The sequence below is a fragment of the Somniosus microcephalus genome, chromosome 6 (genome assembly GCF_052327205.1).
Source record: "Somniosus microcephalus isolate GS21.2 chromosome 6, FLI_Smic_1.0, whole genome shotgun sequence".
Taxonomy (NCBI): domain Eukaryota; kingdom Metazoa; phylum Chordata; class Chondrichthyes; order Squaliformes; family Somniosidae; genus Somniosus; species Somniosus microcephalus.
The window spans coordinates 259,910,014-259,925,220 of record NC_140992.1 but is presented as its reverse complement, the minus strand read 5'-3'; the positions used below and the strand labels follow the sequence as shown (position 1 = coordinate 259,925,220).

Here is a 15,207-nt window from a genome sequence, read left to right as displayed (position 1 = left end):
ACTTCTTCATCTACTTCATCTTCACCTTTTGTTCTTTTCAACCTAGTGGTGTCCTATACTGTGTATCTTGGTTTTTCAATTTAATCAAAATAGCCTTTGATTTAATCAAACAAGAAATCTGTGGTCATTTCGGCACAACTTCTGCCGTAACTCTGGTGGGAGTGCACTGGAAGAGCCACGAGTTAGGCCAGGACCCAGATACACCAGGTCCTGATCTTACATTGTGGATTCCGAGACGGCTTGATTTAAGTCTGACTCCACCCACTAAATGGTTTTTCCTTTGGTCTCAGTTTTGCTAGGGTTCCTTGGTGCCATACTCGGTCGACTGTAGCCTTGATGTCGAGAGCACCTACTCAACCTGCCCTCAGCTTTTGCGTCCATGTCTGAATCAAGGCTGTGATGTGGTCTGCAGTCAAGCGGTTCTGGCAGAACCTGAACTGTGCATCACTGTACAGGTTATTGGTCAGTAGGTGTCACTTGATGGAACTATAACTTTGCTGATAATTGGGAGGAGGCCGATAGGCCAGTAATTGGCTGCGTTAGATTGATCTCTTTTTCTGGATGGGACATACCTTAGCAATCCCCCACATTGCCAGGTGGATGCCATTGTCATAGCTGTGCTGGAACAGCTAGGCTAGGGGAATGGCTAGCTCTGGTGTATAGGTCTTCAGCACTACAGCCGCAATGTTGTCAGGACCCACAACTAGATATTTTTTTTAAACTTTTTTTGTTTTTCAGTATAATGAAACATATTTCCACGTCCCTTCGCTCCCAGTGTGGACGGGAGCATGGGTCACAGACAGGGCGGCTAAAGTGTATCCTATACTCTCCAACATGTGTTCCTTGTGTGTGCGACTCCTCATTGGGAGAGTGGAATTGCAGAATTAGCTTCGTAACGTTGGGTGGAGAGTGGCAATTGGCAACAGCCAAGGGCAGTACTGTAATGCTGTGAGATACGGCTCCTAACGTGGAGCCTCACTAGCGTGGGCCAGTGATCGGGGCTATAACACTATCGGGATGATTCTGCAACTAACCCGGAGCGGAGCCTCACAAAGTTACTCCCGAGATGAAGTAAAAAAGATTGCTGGAATTTCTCCTTAAGAACAACCTCACCATGCATGTCAAACTTCTTTTAAAAATAGAATACATAATAATAAAAATATAGTTACGAACAGGAACATAATTTTGGAATTGGAAAAGGCCATTTACCCGATTAAGCCTCTCCTTCTACAGACCATACACAAACCACTCTCTGGTGACTCTAAAAGGCCAGTCACAGGTCCATACTCAGAACCTTTCCAGATGAATTTCATTTCTCGTGCCTTCGCAACAAGCTCTGCACCTCTGCAATGAAAGTGGCCCGGTTTCTAGTTTTACATTAATATTTAACTAAGCTGGTATATTTATGCGATTCATAGAATAGAATCATAGAATTGTTACAGCACAGTAGGAAGCCATTTGGCCCGTCGAGCCTGTGCCGGCTCTCTACAAGAGCACTTCAGCTAGTCCCACTCCCCCGCCCTTTCCCTGTAGCCCTGCAAATTATTTTCCTTCAGGTACTTATTCGATTCCCTTTTGAAAACCACGATTGAATCTGCCTCCACCACCCTCTCAGGCAGTGCATTCCAGATCCTAACCACTCGCTGCGTAAAAAAGTTTTTTCTCATGTCGCATTTGATTCTTTTAAATCTGTGTCCTCTGGTTCTTGACCCTTCCACCAACGGGAACAGTTTCTCTCTATCAACTCTGTCTAGACCCTCATGATTTTGAACACCTCTATCAAATCTCCTCTCTAGCTTCTCCGCTCTAAGGAGAACAACCCCAGCCTCTCCAGTCTATTCACGTAACTAAACTCCCTCATCCCTGGAACCATTCTTGTAAGTCTTTTCTGCACCCTCTGTAAAACCTTCACATCCTTCCTAAAGTGCGGTGCCCAGAATTGGACACAATACTCCAGTTGTGGCCGAACCAGTGTTTTATAAAGGTTCATCATAACTTCCTTGCTTTTGTACTCTATGCCTCTATTTATGAAGCCCAGGATCCCATATGCTTTTTAAATCTCTTTCTCAACCTGCCCTGCCACCTTCAATGATTTGTGCACACATACCCCCCGGTCTCTCTGTTCATGCACCCCCTTTAGAATTGTACCCTTTAGTTTATATTGCCTCTCCTCGTTCTTCCTACCAAAATGTGTCACTTTGCACTTTTCTGCGTTAAACTTCATCTGCCACCTGTCCGCCCATTCCACCAGCCTGTCTGTGTCCTCTTGAAGTCTATCACTATCCTCCTCACTGTTCACTATACTTCCAAGTTTTGTGTCATCTACAAATTTTGAAATAGTGCCCTGTACACCTAAGTCCAAATCATTAATATATATCAAGAAAAGCAGTACCGACCCCTGAGGAACACCAGTTCCTCCAGTCTGAAATCAACCGTTCACCACGACTCTGTTTCCTGTCACTTAGCCAATTTCGTATCCATGCTGCCACTGTCCCTTTTATTCCATGGGCTTCAACTTTGCTGGCAAGCCTATTACGTGGCACTTTATCAAATGCCTTTTGGAAGTTCCATCTTTGTCTGACAAACTAAACATTTTGAGGAGTAGGTTTTCAATCTTCATTTTTTGGGTTAACTTAAAAAAAAAGTCAAGTCCTTTTCTGTTTTAAGATCTTTCATTGATTCCAGTCATATTCAGATAAACAGGAAGAGGCAATTACAGAGCCATTAATAGAATTGATAATCAGGAGCAAACATAAGGAGTATCTGTATAATTATAACCTAATTAAGGAAATTGGCAACATGGATTCAGAGGGGGAAGATCCTGCTTGACGACCCCCTTCAACTTGAGGAACTAACATCCCAAGTGGACCGTGGAAAGCCCGAGGGCAAATTGCACCAAGACTTCCAGAGGTCATTTGAAAAAATTCTAAGAGAAAGGCCATGAGTCAAACACAAAGCTGTGCAGTTTCAGGGTAAGCCCTTGGAATGGATAAGAAACTGATTGAAGGGTAGATATCAGCAAGTACTTGTTAGAGGAACTGTGTCAGGCTGGGAGAAAGTACTGAGTGGGCCCACTACTATTTCTTATTTACATAAATGACCTGGACTCAGAAGCTCAATACAAGGTGGTCAGATTTGCTGATGATACCAAACTGGCAGGGCCACTGGAATCGGAGGAAGCAGCTCAGAAATTATCAAGTGATTTGGAAAAAATAAGTATGTGGGCGGATCAATGGAAGATGAAACTTAATGCAGACAAGCGTAAAGCACTGCACATAGGATGGAAAAATAAGTGACACATGCACGCCGTGAATGGTGCTGAAATATAAAAGGATGAAAAGAAGATATAGGCCCTGAAATTGCGGTGTCTGTGATGGCGTACTCTCAGAGTACGCCGTCATAAACCCTTTGAAATGCCCCACAGGTTCTGGATTTCCACGTGCGCTGGCAATCGCTGGCGCAGAGTTGGGTTATTTGCCCAGCAACTGGCCAGCAATTGCCCACGTAAGACTTGTGGTTAATGCAAGCAGGCCCTGCGCCTGCTTGCATCAGTGTAAGGGGATATCTAAGACTTAAATAAAACATTTAAAAATCCCAAATTATGCACATACACTTTATTAAATAAGTTTATGCAAATATTGGCCCGGATTACAATCTTAACGATGTTTAAAATTATCAAAAAATGTCACTTTTATTGAGGTTGGTACAGTAAAGGAACTTATGAATAAAATTGCAATTCTGTACATTGTGCATTTTTACATTTCAGGATTCCATTGCATATCATTAGGGGATTCCCTTGGTAAATGATTGCAATGGAATTCTCCTTTGTGATTGGAGGACCGGACCCAAGTGATCCCAGGGACGCTTCCGCACCGCCTGCGTCCCTGGGATCCGTGGGCCATTTCGTTGCCCTCCGCCTCGAGGCCCGAGACCGCAACTCTTCGCAGCAGCTAATTTCATAATTGTTTTGCGAGTCGGTGGTGCACTTCGGAGATATACCTCTGACCACAATTTATAAGCCATAGAAGTCTTGGTAGACGCTATGCTAAACATGTCCAACCAATGTAGAGCAACAATCAGTAAATAGATTGTTAAACTCCATAGCCCAAACAGTAACATCTAAGTCAGGGAAAGTCGTGATCAAACTGCAGGGCTAGTCAGACCGCACATTGAGGACTGTGTCCAGTTCTGATTGCCGAAACACAAGTGAGATATTCAAGGACTGGAGGGAGTGCAGGGAGGAGCCATGAGACTGGTCCTGAGTGTCAAAGTTATGAGGAAAAAGTGGAAAGGAGTCATCCGAGAGGTGAGGTTATAGAGGTATATAAGGGTAATAAATGATAGGGAAAATGTAAATCTGGAATATTACTTTTAAGTTAAATAGTGGGAGTAGGAGAAGGAGACACAGGTTCAAATTAGTAAAAGGTAATTTTAGGACAGATATGAGGAACTTCTTCACGTTCAGCGACCAACACTTGGAATGGACTTCCAGATAGAGTGCTTGAGGTGAAAAGCCCTGGATGCATTTTAGAAACAATTAGATGCTACAATGGAAGTAATGTAGGACGCTTCTGAATGGTGTTCCTCATTCATAATTATCATGTAAAGAGGATGTGTCCTGGTGGCAATGCTGCTTTTTTGTAGCCAGTGATGGCCCACGTTGAGGTACCCGCTGGTTTTCCTCTCTCCCCATGGGCAAGTGTGCAGCCTCCACCCAGTGAATTCTTTTAAAAAAAATTGTTCTTGAGAATTGGGTGATGCTGGAAAGGCTACATTTATTGCCCACACCTAGTTGCTCTGAGAAGGTTGTGATGGGCCTTCTTCTTGAACTGCTGCAATCCCAGTGGTGTTGGTGCTCCCATGATTATCTGAATTTGGAAACTTGCCACGTGAGCAAACATGCTCACAAATGCACAGATTACCATTCCATGGTGAAGGGACAATTACTAGTCCTAGCCCCTTTAAAGCTACCCCGGATCAGGTGTATTTCTTAGATGTTCACTTTCAACTAAAGTTTGAGGTAGCCGAATCCTAAAGATGCTTAATTGGGTCTAAAGGTCCGGGCTATCTCTCCCTAAAGGAAAGGAACAACCCGAGAATGTTACCGTCCTCCAGATAGCGCTTTTAATAAGTTTAGCTAGACTGTAACGTTCCGGATATTATGAGGGTTCGGAAAACTCCCCCAGATCTGTAACTCTTCACCAAAGAGTATACAGAAATTGAGTTTGCGAGTTTTTGATACAGAAGTCTTATGTGAGACAATTCTAAAAATATATAGATTTATTAAAGAACCGACAGTTGGTGAATCAATTGCAACATTAACCGTTCTAAAAAGAGAAAACTTACGATCTTATTATCAGAGAATCTTACTTTTAAATCCTAACTTCGCTACAATACTACATTTCTTAAAGTTCTTATACAGGATATCCACCAATATCAAATACCTTTGATCCCCGAGGTACAAAGAGTTGGAGACTACAGAGCTGCCTCTGAAGCCGAGAATTGCTTTGCCCGATTAAAGCGAGTCTGTTATCCCATTTGAGAGTTCAATATTTATACCCTTTTCCAGTGGTATTTCCTTTAAGGTTTTCTGCTGATGGAAGCTAATTATCTCTAGTCATTTTTCTGCCGACCTCTGCAATTCTTACTGCCACCTCAGCCAGACTCATGTCTCATCTCTAGGTGTTCTAAGTTTACCATTTAAAAACGGTGTGACGGCAGGTGTTCCTTACTTTATGTCACCTTTACGAGGGCAGATGTTCCTTATCTTATGTACTTCTTTACAAAGTGTAAATTAGAAAACCTTATCCATGGTGAACCATTGTTTCGTTCCCAAAAATTCAGCTTGTCAGAGCCCTTCACCTTCTGTTTCAATAAGGTTATTTATTCAGTGTCAACAATTATCTTATCTCAATAGCCAGAATGCTTTCAAAGCTTTTTCATAGTTAGGTTTCTAAATTTCCAAACCCAGTTTGTCATGTTTTAATAAGCCCAGAATTATTTCATAAGATGGTGTATTTTTCTGAATAGGTTATATGGCGTATTCCTTCACAGTGGCACAGTGTATTGGTACACAGGCGTGATGACTACTGTTCTGACTGCAAAAAGCTCAATTTAAGTATATGTTGCCTACAAGTATTAAAATACTGGTAAGGCTGTGGTTTGAGAATTTCATGGAAAAACGGGTGGAATTGTGGAATGCAATACATCTTAATCCTGGAATATGCAGTTTCAAAATGGAGCTTGACTTGTTCAAGTGCTGCAAACCACTGGGTCTAATTAAAAAACAGACAGAATTGGAGAATGTGAGCCCTGGAATCACCACAAACCTATAATTGCTGGATATACACTTGGCAGTCTGTGCTAGTGTCAGCTGTGGCTCAGTGGGTAGCACTCTCACCTCTGATGTCAGAAGGTTGTGGGTTCAGGTCCCACTCCAGAGACTTGTGCACAAAAATCTAGGCTGACACTCCAGTGGAGTACTGAGGGAGTGCAGCACTGTCGGAGGTGCCGTTTTTTGGATGAGACGTTAAACCGAGGCCCCGTCTGCCCTCTCAGGTGGGCATAAAAGATCCTATGGCACTATTTCGAAGAAGAGCAGGGGAGTTTTCCCCGGTGTCCTGGCCAATATTTATCCCTCAATCAACATCACTAAAAACAGATTATCTGGTCATTATCACATTGCTGTTTGTGGGAGCTTGCTGTGTGCAAATTGGCTGCTGCGTTTCCTACATTACAACAGCGACTACACTTGTCAGAGTACTTCATTGGCTGTAAAGCGCTTTGGGATGTCCAGTGGTTGTGAAAGGTGCTGTATAAAGGCAAGTCTTTTTTTTATATAGCCTCCCCCAATGGCCTAGTTGGCAAACACACTGCCCCATGTGCCATGCAGATCAGGAAAGCCCCAGGATTGATTCCCAATCTGTGCTGTCAGTTGATTCTCAGCCAAGGTAGCAGTGGTGGTACTACACCGGGCCTTGGTGCCCTGGGCTAGAGAGAGGAAAAATCAGCCAGGGTGCCTGCTCCCTAAAACTATCCTGTGATCCCTGCTGAAAATGTGTAGATGTTCAGTGAGGACAGGATTGGGCTCAGCTGCCATACATCTGATGGTTGAGTAGCTACTTGACAAAGAATATCCAACCTCACATGTTTGGATGAGGTTCCCACATTGCAACAGTGACTACACGTCAAAAAGTACTTCATTGGCTGTAAAGTGCTTTGGATGTCCGGTGGTCATTAAAGGCACTATATAAATGCAAGTATGGGGTACGGTAGCATCATTGTTATGTTACTGGACAAGTAATCCAGCGGCCTGGACTAATGATCCAGAGACGTGAGTTCAAATCCCACCATGGCAGCTGGGGAATTTAAATTCAGTTAATTAAATAAATCTGGAATAGAAAGCTAGTATCAGTAATGGTGACCATGACTACTACTGGATTGTCATAAAAACCCATCTGGTTCACTAATGTCCTTTAGGAAAGGAAATCTGCCGTCCTTACCTGGTCTGGCCTATATGTGACTCCAGACCCACAGCAATGTGGTTGACTCTTAACTGCCCACTGAAATGGCCTAGCAAGCCACTCAGTTGTATAAGGCGGATCACCACCACCTTCTTGAGGGCAATTAGGGATGGGCAATAAATGCTGGCCTTGCCAGCGATACCCACATCTCGTGAATGAATTAAAAAAAAGTATTTCTTTTCTTTCTTTAAGGTGCAGGTGGGTTGGCAGTGCACATGGAATTATACCCCAGTAAGAATCATTGGAGCAGATTGTCCTGAACCTTGGCCTAGGGGTGGAGACCTTTTTGCATTGCCCTGGGATTTCCAGGACTTTCCTTGGGGTGGGACGAGACCTGGGCCTGTGCCTGTAGCGGGTGCAGGTCAATCAACCCAATGCACATGATGCAGCAGGGGACATTCTGGGGCGGCCAGTGAAACAAAGCGCTGTCACTCCTGTACCCTCGCTGACCAGCAGGGTCTGTGCAGGCCCTGAGGCAGGCCAAAGACAGACAGTTTTAAATTTTAATTCCCAATCCCGTTTCACCATCTCCGGATATCTACAGGTAATGGGGACCTCCTGGCTGCTGAAATCCATCAGTGGCCAAAAGGCCCCAATCTCAGAGATCTGACATGTAGCTGTGCTTCAATGTTCTGCCCCTTAGGAGAGTGCTGTGCCCTGCCAAAAAAGGACTTGCATTGCTATAGCGCTTTTCGTGACCTCAGGATGTCTCAAAGCGCTTCACAGCCAATAAAGTACTTTGGAAGTATAGCCACTGTTATAATGTAGGAAATGCGGCAGCCAGTTTATGCACAGCAAGTTCCCACAAACAGCAATGTGATAATAACCATATAATCTGTTTTAGTGATGTTGGCTGAAGGATAAATATTGGCCAGGACATCGGGGATAACGCCACTGCTCTTCTTCGAAATAGTGCCATGGGATCTTTTACGTCCACTTGAGAGAGCAGACGGGGCCTTGGTTTAATGTCTCATCTGAAAGACAACACCTCCAACAGTGCAGCACTCCCTCAGCACTGCACTGGGAGTGTCAGCTTAGATTTTGTGTTCCAGTCCCTTAAACACACAACTTTCTGACTCTGAGGCGAGAGTCCCACCAACTGAGCCACAGCGGAGGGGTGTCCCCAAACTACGTTAATGGCCTGGGACGGGAAATCCTGGCACTCCCAGGCTCGGACAGAAGCATCAGACTTCTGTCAATTCTGCCCGAGTGCGTTCCGGGGAGGAAACCAAAATTTTGACTCTGTGCCTGTTTTGTTTCAGTATCGGAGATGGCTTCAGACGGAATACGGTGAAAATCGATTTAACGACAAGCAGGAGATACGAAAGCTGCTGTCTCAGTACGACGAACAACAAAAGCAGCAGCGGCTGAGACACGGGGAGCGTCACTGGACAAATCACACAGCAGCGGTCTACCCTCTTCCTTACAATGCCTATGGCAGTACCACCCACAGCTGGGTGAACAGATAAGAGGAGTGTCAGGGCATGACTGCCTGATGTTTCAGCATCATTTTATTCATTGTAAATCAGCAAGAATATATACAGCCATATATACCAACAGTGCAATATGGTGCAGCAGAAAGGCATATAACTTAGACTTTAGTTTGTCCTTTTTCTATTTATCACTTGCAATAATGTTCTTGTTAGCTATAGTGTGCGCATTGTGCCTTTCATTAAACCAAGTGCCTAACTAAGACTGCAGGTTTTATATTGTATTCAGTTAGATTTGGCCGGCTCCTAACCTTTATTCAGAACAGACGCTTGCTGCAGTATCTTTGGGCACAGCCATTTAGGGCTATAAGTTATTTAACAATGAACAAGGTTGCTACTTTTACCTACAGGCATTGACAGCGTTGTAAAATGCACACAAAACCACATAAATTGCTTTCAGTGCTGCACATGTCAGTGATTGTTTCTTGTGTTTACTTTTACTCGTTTGGCCAAAATGAATTTTTACAATGAGTAAAATAAAATCCAAAATAAAAACAGAAGATGCCGGAAACACTCAGCAGGTCAGGCAGCATCTGTGGCAAGAGAAACAGAGTTAACGTTTCAGGGTCGATGACCTTTCGTCAGAAAAATAAAATCTATAATTGGAGTTGCAGTGTGGTATTTTTTTTAATACGCTGAGGTGAGTGCACTCTGACCTCTCGTCCTTCCACCACTTCCTTCACCCCACCATTGGCAGCCGTGCCTAGGCCCTAAACTTTGAAATTCCCTCTTTGAATTTTCCCTCTCCCAAACCGTGTTGTCTTTCCTCCTTTAAGGCCCTCCTTAAAACCCACCTCTTTGACCAAGCTTTTTGGTCACCTGTCTTAATGTCTCCTTCTTCGGCTTGGTGTCAGTTTTCATCTGATTGCTTTCCTGTGAAGCGCCTTGGGACTTTTCACTATGTTAATGGCGCTACATAAATGCAAGTTGTTGTTGATCCAGTTGCTCCCAGCGCAGAGCGGTGCTCACTGGGAGCGCATCTCAGGAGCTTCATTTTCCTTATGACATTTTGCTATGACCTGGATTTGTGTCACGTATATTGGCGTGATTATAAGAACATAAGAAATAAGAGGAGTAGGCCATACGGCCCCTCGAGCCTGCTCCGCCATTCAATAAGATCATGGCTGATCATCGACCTCAACTCCACTTTCCCGCCCAATCTCCATATCCCTGGATTCCCCTAGAGTCCAAAATCCTATCTATCTCAGCCTTGAATCTACTCAAAGACTCAGCATTCACAACCCTCTGGGGCAGAGAATTTCAAAGATTCACAACCCTCTGAGTGAAGGATTTCCTCCTCATCTCGGTCTTAAATGGCCGACCCCTTATGTCCATAAGGATTTAGTTATTAAAAACTAAAGAGAGTTTAAAACTAAAACTACTGCCATTAGGGTCTTCAAAGTCACAATTTTTTCAGACCTTAGGAAGATATAAGAAAAATTGCATTTAAGTAATATATTTTAAATATATTTAAATAATAATTTTTTAAACCCAGGCCCTCTGGTTTTACTATCGATCATAAAAAAATTGGAACAAGAGTTCTCCATTCCTCCCATTGAGGCTGCTCCGCTAATTTTGTTAGCCATGGTGGCTCGGTGTAAGTCATGCCTCCCTTTTATACACCTCTATTGACTTTCCAGTCATGGCCATTTAGGACATGTGTTCTACATTCTCAGAAAAATTGCTGGATTTACTTTTCACTTGCTTAGCTCAAATTCGGAGATGATGCTTATTGTTTTGTGGATATTGTGGTCAGTGTATACGGAAGTTACTTGGAGATTGCACATATGATACAGCTGGAGAAGTGGTGTCATGTGGATTGGAAAGTAAAAGTATCTAGTCTGATCTTCCTCCTCCCTGCATGGTCACTGCATTGGAAAGACTCACTACACCATCTCCTGCTCCAACTCACTGATTCTCAACACTGTGGAACTCGCCTCTCCTTTTTCTCCTACACTCTACAGACTTTAAAACTCCAGCTTAGTGGGACTGAACCACTACTTCGGTGATTTATCCGTTGTGCAACTTTTGTCAGTCTGGGTGGCATCCTGCGCCATAGGTCTTAGCCCCTCATCTAAGTTTTGCATTAAAAAAGAGAAGAATAAGATATTTAGACTAGATAGCAGCCAGTCTGCCCATCTATTGGTTGTCTTTGGCATCAGAAGTGAAGTTTTTGCAGAAAGGTACATCTAAAATAAAAAAAAAGGCTTCCATCTTAAAAAGTAAGAAGTCATAAAGAGCTAATGCACGGTGCTTGAAAAATATATTGTTTCTGTGTGCAAAAAGGCTGATTCAACCTAATATAGGTTATTATTCATATATGAAGAATTCACTACCAAGCCTCCCAGCACAATGATCCCAAAATCTGGAATAACTGCAGGTGATTTGTAGAACTGGCAAAGGACACTGAACCTGTTTAATGTCAGCAGAAGTTTGCTAAATTGTGGTTCAAGCTCACAAGGGGACCTCGCCCAAAACACACAGGCCCAGTTACTCGAAGAAAAGCAGACCCTAATAGCTAACAGGTTGAACTATTTCTCTGCCAAAGTCGGAAAGGAAGTTGTAGTCCAGAGTTGGAATAGGTAGAAGCAAACTATCTCAATGCAGCCAGTATTCGCAGTGCTGAATCCAAACCAGATCTTTTCTCCGAGAAGTTGCAGCGCTAGAAGTTGTCAAAATAATCAGGCTTCTAGCCATCAAAACCCCAGATGTGCTAAAACTCTTGGCAGGATTATTGAAACCAACTCTACAATGCTAGTATACCTCATCACATGCATTGTAAACATCCATCAAATAGAATTATAGAATCACAGAATGATACAACACAGAAGGAGGCTATTTGGCCCATCGTGCCTGTGCCGGCTCTTTGAAAGAGCTCTCCAATTAGTCCCACTCCGCTGCTCTTTCCCCATAGCCCTGCAAATCTTTCCTTTTCAAGTATTTATCCAATGGTTTACCCCTCTTATTTCCTTTTTCAGTTCTACCCTGTACTTTCTGTACTCAGCTACTGAATTATGAACCCGATATTTATCATAATCTTCATTTTTCTGTTTAATTTTAATCTCTACATCTTTAGTTATTCAGGGAGCTCTAGCTTTGGATGCCCTTCCTTTCCCCCTTGTGGGAATGTGTCTACTCTGTACCTGAACTATCTCCTCTTTGAAGGCTTCCCATTGCTCATTTACTGTTTCATCTGCCAATCTTTGATTCCAATCCACCTGGGCCAGATCCTTTTTCAACTCACTGAAATTAGCCCTCCTCCAGTTGAATATTTTCACATTTGATTTTTCCTTGTCCTTTACCATAACTACTCTAAACCTAATGATATTGTGATCACTCTTTCCCAAATGCTACCCCTCTGAAACATACTCCACCTGCCCTAGAACTGGATCCATCACTGCTTCCTTCCTTGTTGGGCTGGGAACATACTGATCAAGAAAGTTCTCTTGTACACTTTTCAGGAATCCGCCACCTCTTTGCCCTTTACACTGTTATTTTCCCAGTCTACATCAGGATAATTGAAGTCCCCCATTATCACTGCTCTAAAGTTCTTGCACCTTTTTGCAGTTTGCCTCTATAATTTGCTCCTCTATCTCCTTCCCACTATTTGGTGGCCTATAATATACACTCAGCAGTGCAATAGCTCCTCTATTGTTCCTTAATTCTAACCAAATAGATTCGGTCTTTGAACCCTTCAAGCCCTTTCTAGTACTTTAACAGTATCTTTGATCAATACCTTCACCCCCTCCTTTTTTTCCTTCCCTTTCTTTCCTGAATAAATTGTAGCCAGGAATATTAGGTGCCTAATCCTTCCCTTCTTCGAGGCATGCCTCCGCATTGCTACTATATCATAGTCCCATGTGGCCACTTATGCCTGCCGCTCACCAATCTTATTTACAATGTTCCGGGCATTTACGCACATGCACTGTAAATCCATCTAAGTCTGCCTTGCAGTTCCACCACCCCCCCATGTCTGATCCCTCCTATTCCTGAACTATTCTTTATTCTAAGGCTGTTTGTCTTTCCCAGTTCTCTCTGCACCTGGTATCTCCTCTCGAATGCTTCATCCTGGTGCCCCTTGCCTGCCAAATTAGTTTAAACCCTCCCCCACGGCAGTAGTTAACCTTTCTGCAAGGACATTGGTCCCAGCCCTGTTGAGCTGCAACCCATCCATCTCGTACAGGTCACTCCTGCCCCAGAACTGGTCCCAATGCCCCAGGAATCTGGAGCCCTTCCTCCTGCACCACTTTGCCAGCCACATGTTAACTTGTCTTATCTTACTGCTCCTATACTCACTAGCACGTGGCACTGGGAGTAATCCAGAGATTGCTACCATAGAATCACAGACATTTACAGCACAGAAGGAGGCCATTCGGCCCATCTTGTCCATGCCACCCTAATCCCACTTTCCAGTTCTTGATCCATAGCCTTGTAGGTTACGGCACTTCAAGTGCATATCCAGGTACTTTTTAAATGTGATGAGGGTTTCTGCCTCTACCACCCTTTCAGGCAGTGAGTTCCAGACCCCCACCACCCTCTGGGTGAAAAAAATTCTCCTCAAATCCCCTCTAAACTTCCGACCAATTACTTTAAATCTATGCCCCCTGGTTATTGACCCTTCTGCTAAGGGAAATAGGTCCTTCCTATCCACTCTATCTAGGCCCCTCATAATTTTATACACCTCAATTAGGTCTCCCCTCAGCCTCCTCTGTTCCAAAGAAAACAACCCCAGCCTATCCAATCTTTCCTCATAGCTAAAATTCCCCAGCCAGGCAACATCCTCGTAAATCTCCTCTGCACCCCTGCTAGTGCAATCACATCCTTCCTGTAATGTGGTGACCAGAACTGCACACAGTATTCCAGCTGTGGCCTAACTAGTGTTTTATACAGTTCAAGCATAACCTCCCTGCTCTTATATTCTATGCCTCGGCTAATAAAGGCAAGTATCCCGTATGCATTCTTAACCACCTGTCCTGCTACCTTCAGAGATCTGTGGACATGCGCTCCAAGGTCCCTCTGATCCTCTGCACTTCTGAGTGTCCGACCATTTATAGTGTATTCCCTTGCCTTGTTAGCCCTTCGCAAATGCATTACCTCACACTTCTCCAGATTGAATTCCATTTGCCACTGTTCTGCCCACCTGATATCTTCCTGCAGTCTGCAGCTTTCTTCTTCATTATCAACCACACTGTTGTGTCCATGTATAATAAGACACAGACTGCAGGAGAACGGTACAACAGGTGTTTACTAAACGTGGCTCACACTGGAACTGATCTGTACAGATTACTACTCAGTGCTATATACAGGTGTGGTCACTGCCGGTACTGCAGTATACATGAGCTGTAAAAGATAGTTCCCCCCTTAAAGGTATATACATTACAATTCCTCCCCTTTTAGATTAACAGTACCATAACACTCATTTAACAATTAAATATCAAACTAATTACAATTAACACTTTTAACATGCAACATTAGCTGAAAATAGTCTATTTATATATTCAGTCTTTGGGGAGGCTTCCTGATCCTTTCTGGATAGCGCCTTTCCCGAGTGTCTTGCTCTTGGTGCGGAGGCGATTCTGGCCCCCTGTCATCGGTTGGTTCATCAGCTTCCGATGCTACTATTTCTGGGGTAGATGCGACCTGTACGTCGGGTTCATCACCAGGTACGTATGGGCGAGGCATGAGGTTGACTTGTTCCTGTGACTCTAGGATCTGGTCAGCATGGCGTCTCACGATGCTCTCCCCAATGTCCACTGTGGACATTAGTGGGCCCTGCCGTGTGCATATCATTCCTGGCTGCCATTTTTCTGTTCGGTAGTCGCGGGCCAAGACTGGTTGCCCTACATTGAAGCTCCTTGTTGGCTTCTCATTGATGTGCTGGAATTGCTTACTCTTGACATCTCTTCGTACGTTTGGTCTGAGCAAATCCAGGCGAGATCTTAACCTTTGGTTAAAGAACATCATGGCTGGGGCCTGGTTGGTGACTGCATGTGTCGCATTCCGGTAGGCGAACAGGAAATTGTCCACCGTGTGCTGCAGCGGAATGTTGTCATTGTACATAGCCTTTATTGCCTTCTTAAAGGTTTGTACGAACCTCTCAGCCAATCCATTTGTGGCTGGATGATACGGGGCGGATGTGTAATGCCTTATCCCATTCTTTTTCAAGAACCTCCGGAACTCTTCGGACACAAACT

The 15,207-nt window shown here is 43.9% G+C and overlaps 1 protein-coding gene across 1 annotated transcript in view; it reads left to right on the top strand.

Annotated features, from left to right (window-relative positions):
* dusp22a (dual specificity phosphatase 22a) overlaps positions 1-9,620 on the top strand; it is a 203,937-nt gene extending 194,317 nt beyond the window's left edge. The window contains exon 8 of the mRNA XM_085991802.1: positions 8,786-9,620. Coding sequence (XP_085847928.1) covers positions 8,786-8,992 — 207 coding nt within the window. The 3' untranslated portion in view covers positions 8,993-9,620. The remainder of the gene's footprint in view (positions 1-8,785) is intronic.
* Positions 9,621-15,207: the final 5,587 nt, after the last annotated feature.